At 40.3% G+C, this 13,404-nt stretch overlaps 1 protein-coding gene across 2 annotated transcripts in view; it reads left to right on the top strand.

Annotated features, from left to right (window-relative positions):
• herc2 (HECT and RLD domain containing E3 ubiquitin protein ligase 2) overlaps positions 1-13,404 on the top strand; it is a 54,809-nt gene that overhangs the window by 4,700 nt on the left and 36,705 nt on the right. For both annotated transcript variants that reach the window (XM_061737867.1, XM_061737866.1), the window contains exons 3-17: positions 4-97; positions 264-395; positions 3,258-3,480; positions 3,904-4,004; positions 9,080-9,221; positions 9,911-10,015; positions 10,121-10,292; positions 10,385-10,558; positions 10,847-11,035; positions 11,149-11,300; positions 11,665-11,822; positions 11,953-12,066; positions 12,177-12,428; positions 12,515-12,708; positions 12,791-12,991. In XM_061737867.1, coding sequence (XP_061593851.1) covers positions 4-97; positions 264-395; positions 3,258-3,480; positions 3,904-4,004; positions 9,080-9,221; positions 9,911-10,015; positions 10,121-10,292; positions 10,385-10,558; positions 10,847-11,035; positions 11,149-11,300; positions 11,665-11,822; positions 11,953-12,066; positions 12,177-12,428; positions 12,515-12,708; positions 12,791-12,991 — 2,403 coding nt within the window. The remainder of the gene's footprint in view (positions 1-3; positions 98-263; positions 396-3,257; positions 3,481-3,903; positions 4,005-9,079; positions 9,222-9,910; positions 10,016-10,120; positions 10,293-10,384; positions 10,559-10,846; positions 11,036-11,148; positions 11,301-11,664; positions 11,823-11,952; positions 12,067-12,176; positions 12,429-12,514; positions 12,709-12,790; positions 12,992-13,404) is intronic.

The following is a 13,404-nucleotide window of genomic DNA, read 5'->3' as shown; positions in this document are numbered from 1 at the left end:
CAGCGGGCATTCTCTCCAGAGGGGCTGAGTGAAATGTGGAATGAAATGGTGAAAGATGAGGAGATAACATTCAACGGGGACGAATCAGCTCATCCAGGTTTGGTTCTGTCACGTGAAACCATCACTTACGTTTCTGTCAGATTGGTTCTCGGCTGCTACGAGATTATGATAACATGCACATATAAGAATGATTCAGGAAAGTCCTGCAGGTTACATTGAAGATAAATGTATTTTCTTTTGATTATTATTATTTGCTTTTTTAGAAGATTGCACTGATTGTTTTGGAACTCAGAAGAAAGATGAGCCCAACGATAAAGAAAAAAAAGATGAGGAGGAGCCATCAACGTCCGTGCATCAATCCATCATTGAGTCGTGGGATTGGGGGCAGCAGCCAGGTAAGCATATCATCAGAATATCGCTAAAATTGGATGGGTTGCTATATGACCAGTTGCTGCCTACTTCCATACTGCCTTTCTTTACCGCTGTGCATCTTGTTATTTTGCATCTTGTTTTTTTTTTCCTAGTAGAGTAATTAATACCATCCTGGCACCAGAGAGTTTCACAAGAGCTAAATGTCGACTAGATACAATTATACGCATCCTTTCAACACATGCATCTCAACACATGTTGAAATGTTGTTGTCAGTTTCACAACCATCAGGCTGCTGAGGTGTGCATGTTTTGCTGGCATGTGACTATTGGAAACTCTGAAATGACAACTTGCACTTTGCAGGTCCGAGCGGTTATTTTTACCCCGCAGAGTTTAATCTTAGTAAGCATTACTATGTAGTTCAGCGCAGGGTCCAGTCTCAAACCCCAGTTGTGTTTACTGAAGGAACTGGGTGGGGCACCGTCATGGTGGCAGGAGATAAGCTTTGAGTGGGTGTATTGGAGGAGGGTCCGGTCTGCATATCCAGTGAATTCAGGTTTTGCTAGTACATACGTTATTGCTTCCCTCTCTTTTCATTTATTGACCAAGGCAGGAAATCACACTTGTATGAAAGTACAGTGGGTGTAACTGGATCGCTGGATGAATGCTCTGTCACTGATGCTCTAAGTTCAAAATGCATACTTCCTGCTTTTCCATCGTGTGGATTGATGTATGAAACGCGTTTGTCTCAGCAGTCACAAATTAGATCGAAATCAGAATAGTGACATGTGACGGATGTACTATGAATCCATCTATGATGTAGTCATCCTCTTTTATTTTATAAAAGTTTGACTAAATCCTACATATTTGTTGTCTCATTTGCATAAGACACTTTCTAGCCAAGCGTAAAAGAAAAACTTTAACTAGGATCCATATCTGTTCTGACAGCCGAGCACAGCTGACTGTTGTCTTGCTCGTGCAACCTCAGGCCAGCCTGGCTTACATAAAGCTTAAGTGGATTTCAGACGTGCTATTTCGGCCCATCTCCTCTTCCCTGCAGTGCTGCTATATAAACACACAGAACTTTCTTTTGAACCACATCAGCACAAAGGACTGGTTGTGATGAAAGCCAGCAGAGGATGATTTTGAATATGGTAATTTTTTTTTTTTTTCCTGCCCCTTTTATTTCTTTCATTGAGAAACGGTCACATCTACTAGTAATGGGCTTACATGTCACAAGACCTGTGCATGAAATCATATGCTGTTATGGAAAATGTTTTCATAACATAAATGTAGAGTCATGTGAAAAAGAAACTCAGCTGTCTTTCAGCTGTAAAGTTTTACTGTGAAGATATCGGGGGGGTTAAAATTAAATGAATACAACCTCAGATGAATAACAAACCCTTTATTGTATTGTGTCATTATTTATTCTACAAAAACCTAAGGAGCAATTTATGAAAAACCAAGTGCATCCTTACTGCTTCCATAGGAAATAAGAGAGAAATTAGCAGCAGTGTTCTAGTTGGACTTGATCATAATATAGTTAGAAAGATTATTTGCAAATCCAAAACATCCAAGACAGTTGTCAGTCCTCCTTGGCTAGGACTTCACATGTCACATCCAAGTGCAAAAATTGCAGAGCCCTGGAGTCGTGTGTCAAAGTCTACAGGCTGCAGCATGTTAATTGTTAAAGTTCAGAACATTACAGTTGGAAAAAGACTACAGATGTATTCTGGCTTAGAAACATTTCTGGCAGAAATAGACATCTCAGTAGAAAGAGAGCTTGGGAGCAGGTTCGTAACGGTAGCTATGAAACTACTGGAACGATGTCCTTTGGACAGATGATCCCAAACCCAGCAGCAAATCTACAACAATATGGGTGAAAAAGAATTGAATCAAGGTGTTTCCATAACCTAGTCAACACCTGAACTTCAGCCTGGTTAAAATCCTGAGGTGGAATGTTGAGATAGCTGTGCATAAATAAGTACAAACAAACCTCAAGTAACTATGTAAGACACTTCTAATGTAATACAGGAAATGATACTTCCAGTTGTTGCTGTTAAAACAGTTTATACAAGCTGACAAATGGCCATGTACTCAGGTAATACACATCAACCTTTTGGCTACGTTTAGGTTAAATAATGTCATTGTGTGATGTGTTGGGATGAGGTAATGCAGCCTTGAGACCTGATTATATAAAGCTGTGATATTGAAAGTGGGTGTACTTCATTCACATTGAACTGCAAATATCTTATTTATTTATTTTTTTAAAGTTTTGCCTCAATTTCTCAAAACATGCTTTTGCTGTTTAATACTTTTGTGTGGATCTTCTTTCTGCACTTTATTTATAAATAAATAAATGATGAATTTCTTACAGTGCTTCTCCAATCCCAGTGCAAAGTTTCATGTAGTGTGTGTGAATCATTTCCTTCCCATCCTAGAAGAGATCATGGTTTTATTTGGGTCACATTAAGGAATGTCTCTTGTTTTTCCATATCTCAAAGGCATCATTTTTAAATGTCAAGAAATTACTTGAAAATAGCAGAAAAAAATGATCAATGGGTGTTTTTTTTTTTTTTTTTTTAAGATGTTATTTCTAACTCATTTTGGTGAATTTTTGTTCTTTTATTCAGAAGTTTTTCACAGACCCTCAAAACTTTAGCAGCTGTATATCAGATTTAAAACCCAGGAATATTATCAGTCTGGTTAAATAAATGCTTGTGGTTTTAAAAAAAAACACTGGTTGATTTGGCACTTATTGTACTTAAGACATTTTAAGTGTAATTTATAAATGAAAACAAAGTATTTCCTGTAGTACAGATAAGTGCATAGCATTGTTTTATGTCTGTAACAGCAATATTTACCTTCCTTGTTTCATGTGTACACAGATGAAACAGAGTTAAAAGACTGTTTGCTGGTCCTCGTTGACGACCAGCAGAAGCTCTCGGCTCAGATGGCTAAAAGCACGATGTCTGCTCAGCGGCTGCGTCAGCGCCTGGTCATCCTGGAGCGGTATCTCATCTCTCTCAGCCACAGCATGATGGAGGAGAAGTACAAAGTCCGCTGGAAGACACCCCCGAGCCCCCCTATGCCTACTGCTGACAATAAGAGGTAAAAATAGTGAATAAACAGGTTTAGATGATCAGGTTGTCATTGTTTCCATTTACTCACAATTCCTGGGTGCAGAATTTAACTGGGGTTTGTCCTGGGATCACGAGCAACCTGCTGATGCTGTATCTGCACTCATGGCGTACTGACTTGTCATCAGTGGAAGAGGGTTAAAAAGAAGATCCTCATTTGAGAACATGCTTTGAAAAATGTTGTTGGAAACACAAACTTTTGTCTCAGTTTTATCTTTTTGAAGTTCAGTTTTAAGATCAATGACAACAGTGACCAGCAGGCCCCCACAGTACAGTACTGTCACTTGAGAGGGCTTACTCAGTGTAGGAAACCCATCGTTGTTGACTTGGTGTTTAAACTGTATGAAGCTTGAGCTGATCTATGCGTTTTTTTTTTTTTAAATGATTATTTCAGCACTCGTCCAGCCAGTAAAGGTGTTGAAGGTTTGGCCAGAGTGGGCTCCAGGGCAGCTCTCTCTTTTGCCTTTGCTTTCCTGCGTCGGGCGTGGAGGTCAGGTAAGAACATCACTGAATGCTGACTGGGAAGATATTTTGTACTATCTTGTCCCTGATGATAACAAGCTACCTAAAGTAACATATTTAGCTATTGCTGTGTTTCTAAACTGAGTTTGCTCTTGCTGATTGATCGAGGACAGTATGAGATTACAGGAAGGGCTAAAGGACTTTTCCCCCATTACTTCTTGAAGATAAGAATGCATCTACCATGCAAAATGGGTGTTTGGATGTGATGGCACTCCACATTATATGCAGCTAAAGTAGGAACAATCTAAGATCCATCTAATTGTCACAGAGAAGCTGAATGTGTCATTTTATCTGTAGCTTGAGTTTAATTAGTTGTTTCATTGGAATGTTATTGATTATTATCTGATTGAATACTTTACTCCCTCCAATTTGTGTGTAATTGGGGTTTGACTGCAAACTATGACCTCTGAAGGAAAATTGATTTAACAGTAAAGATTTTTATAATTTCTTTAAATGTGTTTTAATCTTAAAAGTTTGTTTAATTGCCATATCTGTCACATTTCTACAAATAATCAATCTTTCTACTTTAAATTCTTGAAATTACAAGGAGCTCAAAGAAATGCAGTAAATAATTTAAGTTGGTGTTAAGTTCAAATGTTCAGATATTTTGGCTAGACATTGTTTCAGACTTGCACATTGGGTCAGCTGGAAGGAGGCTCGACTCTGTCAAGCTTCTGTCATCAGCCGGTTGCTTACATCTGTAATTAAAGCTGTCCTCTCTCCCAAACAAGCGTGGCAAATGTGGCCCTCACACTCACAACAGGAAAACTATGCACAGTTAATCACACGGTTGCGGCTCCCAAAGAGCTGATGTGCAGTTGTTGAGTGCGAAGAAACGTTTTATTGAGAGTCCTTCATAGCTCACTTCCTCACGCCCCAAATTACACCCCTCTGTCCTCAGTGTGTCTGCTCTACCAACTCACTTGAAAATCTTTCAAAATATGTCCCACTCAGAGCATGTGAGCGGAGTGGAGCGGCGAGAATTTCCGCTCCTCGCTCACAAAGGTTGTCACCGCTCCGCCCTCAAAGTCGCAAAATGCCGCTCCACCCATAACCGCTCAGCGCTCCAGTAACACTGCACCCCGCTCCGCTCCGCGCACCGCTCCACGCACCGCTCCAAAAATGTTTGCATGCATATAAAATGCACATGTTTACCTGAAGCCTTAGATCTAACCAGAGGTGGATGAGAGAGAGAGAGAGAGCGAGAGAGAGAGACTCGGCAAAGTTACGTTCCTTGCAGCCAGTCACGGAGCCGAGAGGAACAATTAAGCAGAGCCGACATACGTTTTAAAGTCCAAAAAATAGATATTTACTGACAAGAAAAAATAAGAAAGTAATTTCACCTAACGGAATTAGCTGGTTTAATACACTTTTGTTTATTAACCTTTCCCGAAACAATTTTTCATTCACTGTTCTCCTCCTATTTTTATACTTTCAATGTCTAAAAGAACTAAAGAAGAACAACAATATTTTCAGAATATAAAATATTTATTTTAAACAACATTTTGATAAAAGATCTTAAGGTGCAAAACACTCAAATTAAACGAATATGGCATAAATGAACGTTCTGTTTGCAGGCTTAGTTAACAATAAGGCTAAAAACCGAACAAAACGTGCCTTTTAAAGTGCTGAAATCAAAGCCTGCATTAACTGAGCTGGATCGGGACATTTTTCTTAAAGTTCTTCTGAGTTCACTTTCAAAAACACCAGTTTGGCCAGTCGGGGGCTTCAGACTCATGCGGTGTGTTACCGGCCAGCCCGGTAACACACTAAGGCGGTGTGTGTGTTCGGGTGTGTGTGTGTGAGGCGTGTGGAACACCGGAACACGTTTTTAGTTACTTTTTCAGTGTGTCCTCCGTTAGTTTCAGTCGTCGGCCCTCACGCGTTTTGTTTGCTCTTATTACATGTTTGTAATAAATGTGCGAGGTTGCACGGACAGCATTTTTCCTCCGTCCTTTTTTCCCTTCACTTTCCCCGGACTCCTAACCGCCGGTTACCAGCAACGAGCCAGAGACCGAATTAAAATACCAGCTCTCCCAACTACGGTTCGGAGATAGGACTGGAAAAGAAGAAAGGTAACAGGTGGTTTGTGGAGAGGTTTGTGGGATATGTTTGGACACGCATCGGGCCGTGATATGAGGGGTAACGGAGCGAAACTGGAGCGGGATGACGCCCCGCTCCACCCGAATCATCCTAGAAAAAAAACTCCCGCTCTGCGCTCCTTTAAAAATTCGCCGCTCCGCTCCGACGCTCGCTCACGCTCCGCTCCGCTCACATGCTCTGGTCCCACTGCATAATTTTCACCTCCCTTTTTATTTCTGCTAAAACGACTTTATCATTTCTGTTTTTGTCTCCTCACTGAGGGACAGAATCCTCCTTTAGTCCTTTAATCCTCCTTTACACACGATAGGAATTTTTATTGACCTTAAAAAGGCCTTTGATACGATCGATCATGAATTACTAATGCAAAAGATGTATAAGTATGGCGTCAGAGGGGTAGCTTACTCCTGGTTGTGTTCTTACCTAAGTAACAGATGGCAATATGTATCTTGTGATAAAACTGATTCTGTGTTATTGAGGGTTACATGCGGGGTCCCGCAAGGGTCTGTGCTGGGGCCAAAATTATTTATTTTGTATCTGAATGAACTTTGCAAAGTGTCTAAAAGTATGAATTGTATCATTTTTGCAGATGATACAAATTTTTTTTGTTCCGGGGACCAGTTAACTGAAATTATAGCTACTGTTGAAAATGAGATGAAACTCGTAAAGAAATGGTTTGATGTAAATAAGTTATCTTTAAATATAAGTAAAACAAAGTTTATGATATTTGGGAACCGTAAAATAGATAAGGTAGTTAAATTGAGAATAGAAGATAAAGAAATAGAAAGGGTGTTTGAGACAAAATTTTTAGGTGTCATCATGGACCATAAATTAAATTGAAAGATGCATATTAATCATGTCAAATCTAAATTAGCTAAATCGATAGCCATATTATATAAGGTAAAAGATATGTTGAACCAGCGTGCTTTGTATATTTTGTATTGCACTATGTTTTTTCCATACATTACATACTGTTTAGAAATATGGGGGAGTGCATATTTTACCCATACTAAACCGATCTTTATTCTTCAAAAAAGAGCGGTAAGGATTATCACAAAATCAAATTATAGAGAACCATCAAACGAATTATTTATTAAATTAAGGGCATTTAAATTCTTGGATTTAGTGGAATACAAAATAGCACTGATAATGTACAAAGTGTTCAACAGATTGTTACCTAGTAAAATTGTAAGCATGTTTAAAATAAGGATAAGTAGATATGAGCTTCGAGGGAATCGTATGATTGTAAAACCAAAGTCTAGGACTAAAATTAAAGATCAATGTATTACTGTAAGGGGAGTAAATATATGGAATGCACTTGATGATAAATTGAAGATGTGCCAGTCGATTTATGCTTTCAAACGTTTGTTTAAGTTTAAAGTGTTTGAAAAATATGAGGGATCCAGTAGATGAAACTATTACGGAATTATGTTTTGGGATTGTGTAAACAATATGATTTATTTTTTTATATTATGTTTTGTATGTTTGATCTGAATAAGTTGATCATGTGAGAAGGGTAGGCGTAAATAAGCAATAGCTTCAGCCTATTCCTTTTCGGTTAGGTCTCGTTTGTTTTTTTATGTGAACTAATGCTTTCAGTGGTGACTACATTATGAATGACCTGACCGAAATAAATATATTTTCATTCATTCATTTAGTGGAAAATACAAATAATATCTAAGAAAACAAATACAAATGGTTAGAAATTTCCTCCTGGCCTATTGTGGCCATGACTCTATAGGCACGTTTCCATCACCCCTGGATTTGCGCAAAACCAAATATTGAAAGAAATCCTGTACTGGAAATGGTGCTAATTGAAACAACTCCAGAATATCGAATAAAGCTTCCAGGAGGTGGTTTTTGAGGTGATTCAATAATCCACTTATTCACTTTCAAGCGTAACTCTTTTTGCACATTTCCACGTCACTTAATCACACTGGGAGTGATGTAGTTGGTCAATCAAAAGTCATCAAAATTTAGTTTGCAGTTGATTGTACCACTAATTAATCATTATACATTACCTAAGGGCTTTGCCACTGAATAATCGTATAAATGATTGATTATCCGCTGCCTTCATCATCTGGCCATTTTCAGCGGTAGCGGCATTCGCAATTATTTCGTCAAAGAAGACGTTTCAGTCGATTTTCTTCAATGCTGAGATTTTCTTTTTCATTGTTTTGAAGGGAAGTCTCGTGGGACAAGATATGGAGAGTTGTGAGAAACATGCTTATTCGAAAAACGGCAATCAATGGAAACACAGACCCCCTGCAGCGCTACCTTTATCGAACTTTTAGAGATTCGATTTTCTTTTGTGCAAAAGTGTCATGGAAACACGACTTATGACACCCATGTAAAACAGATTTTTAGAAGGCTTCCACAGTTGAAGAAAAAAAATCCATGATTGAAAGCCTCGCAAGTTGAGATGTTTTATTTTGTTATGTGAGGTTGAAAATATTTGTCTGCGGGGAGTGGGTGGGAACGGCCTCTCCTTCCTGTAACATGAGCAAGACACACACGCACGTGCAGGCAGTTAAGCCTCTCATCCTTGCTCATCTGTATTCCTGTAATACGCTAGTAGAACAAGTCCAACAGCATGTTGTCACAGCATCCACCTGCTAAATGACCACAGACATTCTTCTTCTTTTTACTTTATATTTATTTTGCAGGCCTACATAAAGTGTTACTACTGTCTAGTATGATGAGCTGCATGTGCAATTATGGATTGACGACAATCATGTGTTAACACATGATGGCTTCTAATTACATGTTGTACTGTCGGGAATTAAATAAACGCCCAGTAATGTGGACTTTTTTTTTTTTGTCTTTTGTTAATGAAAACTTGTGAATGAAATGTTATATCCTTGATGCTTTTGAGTGCAGTTTACATTTTAGGTAAGCGTTGTGTACTGCAGTAACATGAAACACGACATGTTTGTTGTTTGCTGCAGGAGATGATGCAGATCTTTGCAGCGAGCTTCTCCAGGAGTCCCTGGATGCGCTGCGCGCGCTGCCTGAGGCCACACTGTTCGATGAGGGAACTGTGTCCTCGGTGTGGCTGGAAGTTGTTGAGAGAGCCACAAAGTTTCTCAGGTTTGTGTGTTTTTTTTTTTTTTATTTTCTTTTTTAACTAATGACTTGGTTTGTTTTGTACTATTTCAATACGTAACAACATCAGTGATTTTTTTTTTCTTCCTTTGACATAAAGCACCATCATGCCAAAAAGTATCATAAAATTGCATTTTCTAAAAGGAAAAGAGCAGAGTGTGAGCAAAAAAAAATATTTAAAAGCAGAGCTAAAGAATGAGCCTTAATAAAGAAGTGCAAAGAAGCGTACGGTTAGATTCTGCTAGATTCTTTTAAGTAGTTATCAGAGAAGATAAAGATAAAAAAGGTTTTCTTTTAAGAGAAGACTTTGGAGATAGAGAAAGTGGGGGCTCAGTTGGTAGCGCGTTCGCCGTTGAACCTGAAGGTCAGTGGTTCGAACCCTAGTTCCTCCTGTGTCCACCAAAGTGTCCTTGGGCAAGACACTGAATCCCCCGGTTGCTCCCGGTTGTCAGGCCAGCGCCGTTGTATGGCAGCTCCGCCGACAACCGGTGTGTGAATGTGTGCGTGTGTGGGTGAATGTCTACAGTGTAAAGTGCTTTGGGGCTGTAGGAGTACAGCTGGAAAGCGCTATATAAGTGTAAGCCATTTACCATAGAGAGATAATTCAAACAGTAAATCTGAAAAATAAACTTTGCATTAATTGTGATTTAATATGTTGTCATCTTTGGGGTCAGTGATGTCCATGGAAATGCCACCACCAAAGGTAACATTCCTCTTCAGGACCAGCATCTTGCTCTGGCCATCCTGCTGGAGCTGGCGGTACAGAGGGGCACTCTCAGGTAACCTGATAACCTCCTACCCATTTGTTTACTTATGTTGATTTCTGTATTTCTTTACGATGCGCCACTTCCTCGTTACTCTACCGTGATATTTTGACCTTCCAGTCAGCTGCTCTCTGCTGTTCTGCTGCTGTTACGCCTGTGGGAAAACGGCACCAGAGAGATGGACAATGAGCGCTCCACCCAGGGAACCAGTGCGCCTCTACTGCCGCTCCTGCAGCGATTTCACAACATTCACAGCAGCAAGGAGGAGCCCATGCCTGAAGTGGATGCTGAGGTAAAATAAACAAAAAACAAACAGAACAAAAACGGAACAAACAAACTTGTTTGTCCAAGTGAAACATCTGAATCGAATACTGTATTTTCCAGATCCTCACAACACCTCTCAGTCCAAACGAGAGTTTCCTACGCTATCTAACCTTGCCTCAGGACAATGACCTGGCCATTGATCTTCGACAAACAGCTGTTGTGATAATGGCTCATTTGGACCGTTTGGCGTCTCCCTGCAGCCCCCCGCACTGCAACTCCCCCTCGTCTAACAAGGTGACAGCTCCTTTTACTGATTTCATTAGTAAAAATATTGTTTTATTCAGTGATGTTCTTTTTTCCTGTAAATGTACCTTTTTTTTTTTTTTTCAATTATTTGATAAATAAATCTCCTTATATGAAATAATATGCATCCGACATGCAGGTGTCACCACTTTCGGATTTGAAAAGATGCCATGACTCTTTTTTTTATGAGCATTATGTGTAGTTTTGTCTAAGAATATGCTGCGACCTCAAGGGCACCGACTCTAAACCAAACTTCCCCTCTGTTGCTTCACATTTCAGGGGACTTTGCAGGAAGTTATTGCCTGGGGCCTGTTGGGTTGGAAACTGCATGCCAACGTCAATGGACCCATTCAGTGTAAAGCTCTGTCAAGCCTCGGAGTCGCACAAATTGTCTGCTCAGAAAAAGGTTTTCTCATCTTGTCCAGCAGCGGTGCTATTTACACCCAGAACTACAAGAGCACAACACTGGTCAGATTTTTACATTTTTTTCTTTATTGATTCATCCTTTTCTTTGTACCACCCAAGTAGATGATTATTCCAGTTCGTGTCTACTGCACATTGAGAAACTATTGTTTTTGCAGGCTCCTCTGCTGATCCACAGTCTGAGCTCCAGAAAGATTGTGAAGCTTGCAGCTCATCCCGATGGGCAACATTACCTGGCCCTGTCAGCCAACGGGGAGGTGTTCTCATGGGGTTGTGGTGATGGAGGCCGCCTGGGACATGGAGACACCACGTAAGAAAAGAGAGGGAACCTTTGCTGAGGATCTTTAAGCTTTCCCAGTTTTATTTTTCCAACTTGTTATATCCTGAAAGTGTGAAGCTCTCTCAGATGTAACATCAAGGCTGGAGAGGTTTATGTGGATGCAGTTAAATTATTGTTAAACAGATGGTGAATAAATTAATTGCATTTTTTTCCTCAAATCTAGAGCAGTCGTGAATATTTTATGCTTGTAGGCCAAAGAGAACAAAAGCAAGACTGATATTACTGTCTGCATCTAAAGCAGGAATAAAAAGCTCAGTTACTGATAAAATACCAAAAGTACTTATAATAGTTCTACATTTTTGACAATCATGACAATTTTTCTGCTGTATTTCAGCTACTTAGAAGAGCCCACAGTGATTGCAGCCTTCAATGGGAAACAGACTGGAAAGCATGTGGTGCACGTCGCCTGTGGCAGCACATACAGCGCTGCGATCACAGCTGACGGCGAGCTCTACACCTGGGGCCGAGGGAACTATGGTCGACTGGGTCATGGTGAGCTCTCCATGTTCTCAATTTTTCCCAACTTGTATAGATCCGAGGTGGCCTTTTTAAAGAATAGTATCTAAAATACTTTTTTGTTTTAGTTATTAAACTGAAAATGTGTTTATGTCTTGGTTTCTAGGCTCTAGTGAGGACCAGACTACACCCATGCTTGTGACAGCCCTGAAGGGACTTAAAGTGGTGGATGTGGCATGTGGCAGTGGTGATGCCCAAACACTTGCTGTGACGGAAAATGGTTGGTTTAAAAGTCTTTTTAAAAAAAAAACATGAATTTTGATAATGAAACCCACCACTGTAAACCTTCCTATGTTTTTAGTATTAATATCCTCTGCCTTCCCTCCACAGGTCAGGTGTGGTCCTGGGGGGATGGGGATTATGGTAAACTGGGTCGAGGAGGCAGCGATGGCTGCAAGACGCCCAAACTCGTAGAGAAGCTGCAGGACCTGGACATAGTGAAGGTGTGCTGTGGCAGTCAGTTTTCAGTATCGCTCACTAAAGATGGCCAAGTGTACACCTGGGGGAAGGGAGACAACCAGCGTCTGGGTCATGGCACTGATGAGCATGTTCGCTATCCAAAGTTGCTAGACAGTCTACAAGGTGAGCAGAATTCATTTAAAATGTATTTGAAAGCTTTATAAACACAAAGACTCATGGCTGGTTTGGTTTGTTCTGACTTTAATCAGGAATAAAAGTTGTGGATGTTGCTGTGGGATCTACACATTGCTTAGCTCTCACCGACGATGGGGAAGTGCACAGTTGGGGCAACAACGATAAGCTGCAGCACTTTGATACTCTCTTCTCCAACAAGAAGCAGCCTAAAGCACTCCCGGGGCTCAACTCCAAACACATAGTGGGAATCACCTGTGGCCCGGGACAAGTAAGACATGCAGATTTTGCTGCTGAAATAAATAAGTTTATGAAATGGAAGCCAGACTAACACACTTTGTATTTGTTGTCAGAGCTTCGCTTGGTCTTCTTGTTCAGAGTGGTCTGTTGGGCAGCGTGTTCCCTTTGTGGTAGACGTCTGCCCCATGACCTTCGAACAGTTAGACCTGCTGCTGCGACAGGTTAGCGAAGGGATGGACGGGAGCTCAGACTGGCCTCCCGCTCAGGAGAAGGAGTGTATGGTAGTAGCTACGCTCAACCTGCTCCGGCTCCAGGTAGGCAACAGCCTGCGAAAAAGATTGCATCGGAACAGGGATTTTTCTCAAAAGTTATTAAGGGCATGTTGGGAAGCCCCCCCCCCTCTTTTGGTACTGCTACAAAATAAGATTTTCTTTTCTTATACAACAACAGAATGAAATCATACATGTTAATGTTGTTATTTTAATGTATCCATAAAATAATAGAGGTGAAGGCTGAGTGCATGATCATCTAAGCCTTGTGTTTGCAGAATCACATTTGTGCATGTAGTAAAGGTATACGGCTTGACAATGACTGTTTTCTACTAGTGTAGCATGCTACGCACTTATATCATGCATTATATCTTTTTATCGTTGTTTGTGCATGCTGGATGTTTGTGTGTATGTGGCGTACTACAGTAATGTAATTTTTACAACAACTCCAGAAATCT

Source organism: Cololabis saira, chromosome 13 (assembly GCF_033807715.1).
Source record: "Cololabis saira isolate AMF1-May2022 chromosome 13, fColSai1.1, whole genome shotgun sequence".
Taxonomy (NCBI): domain Eukaryota; kingdom Metazoa; phylum Chordata; class Actinopteri; order Beloniformes; family Belonidae; genus Cololabis; species Cololabis saira.
This window is presented reverse-complemented; position numbering and strand designations above follow the sequence as displayed.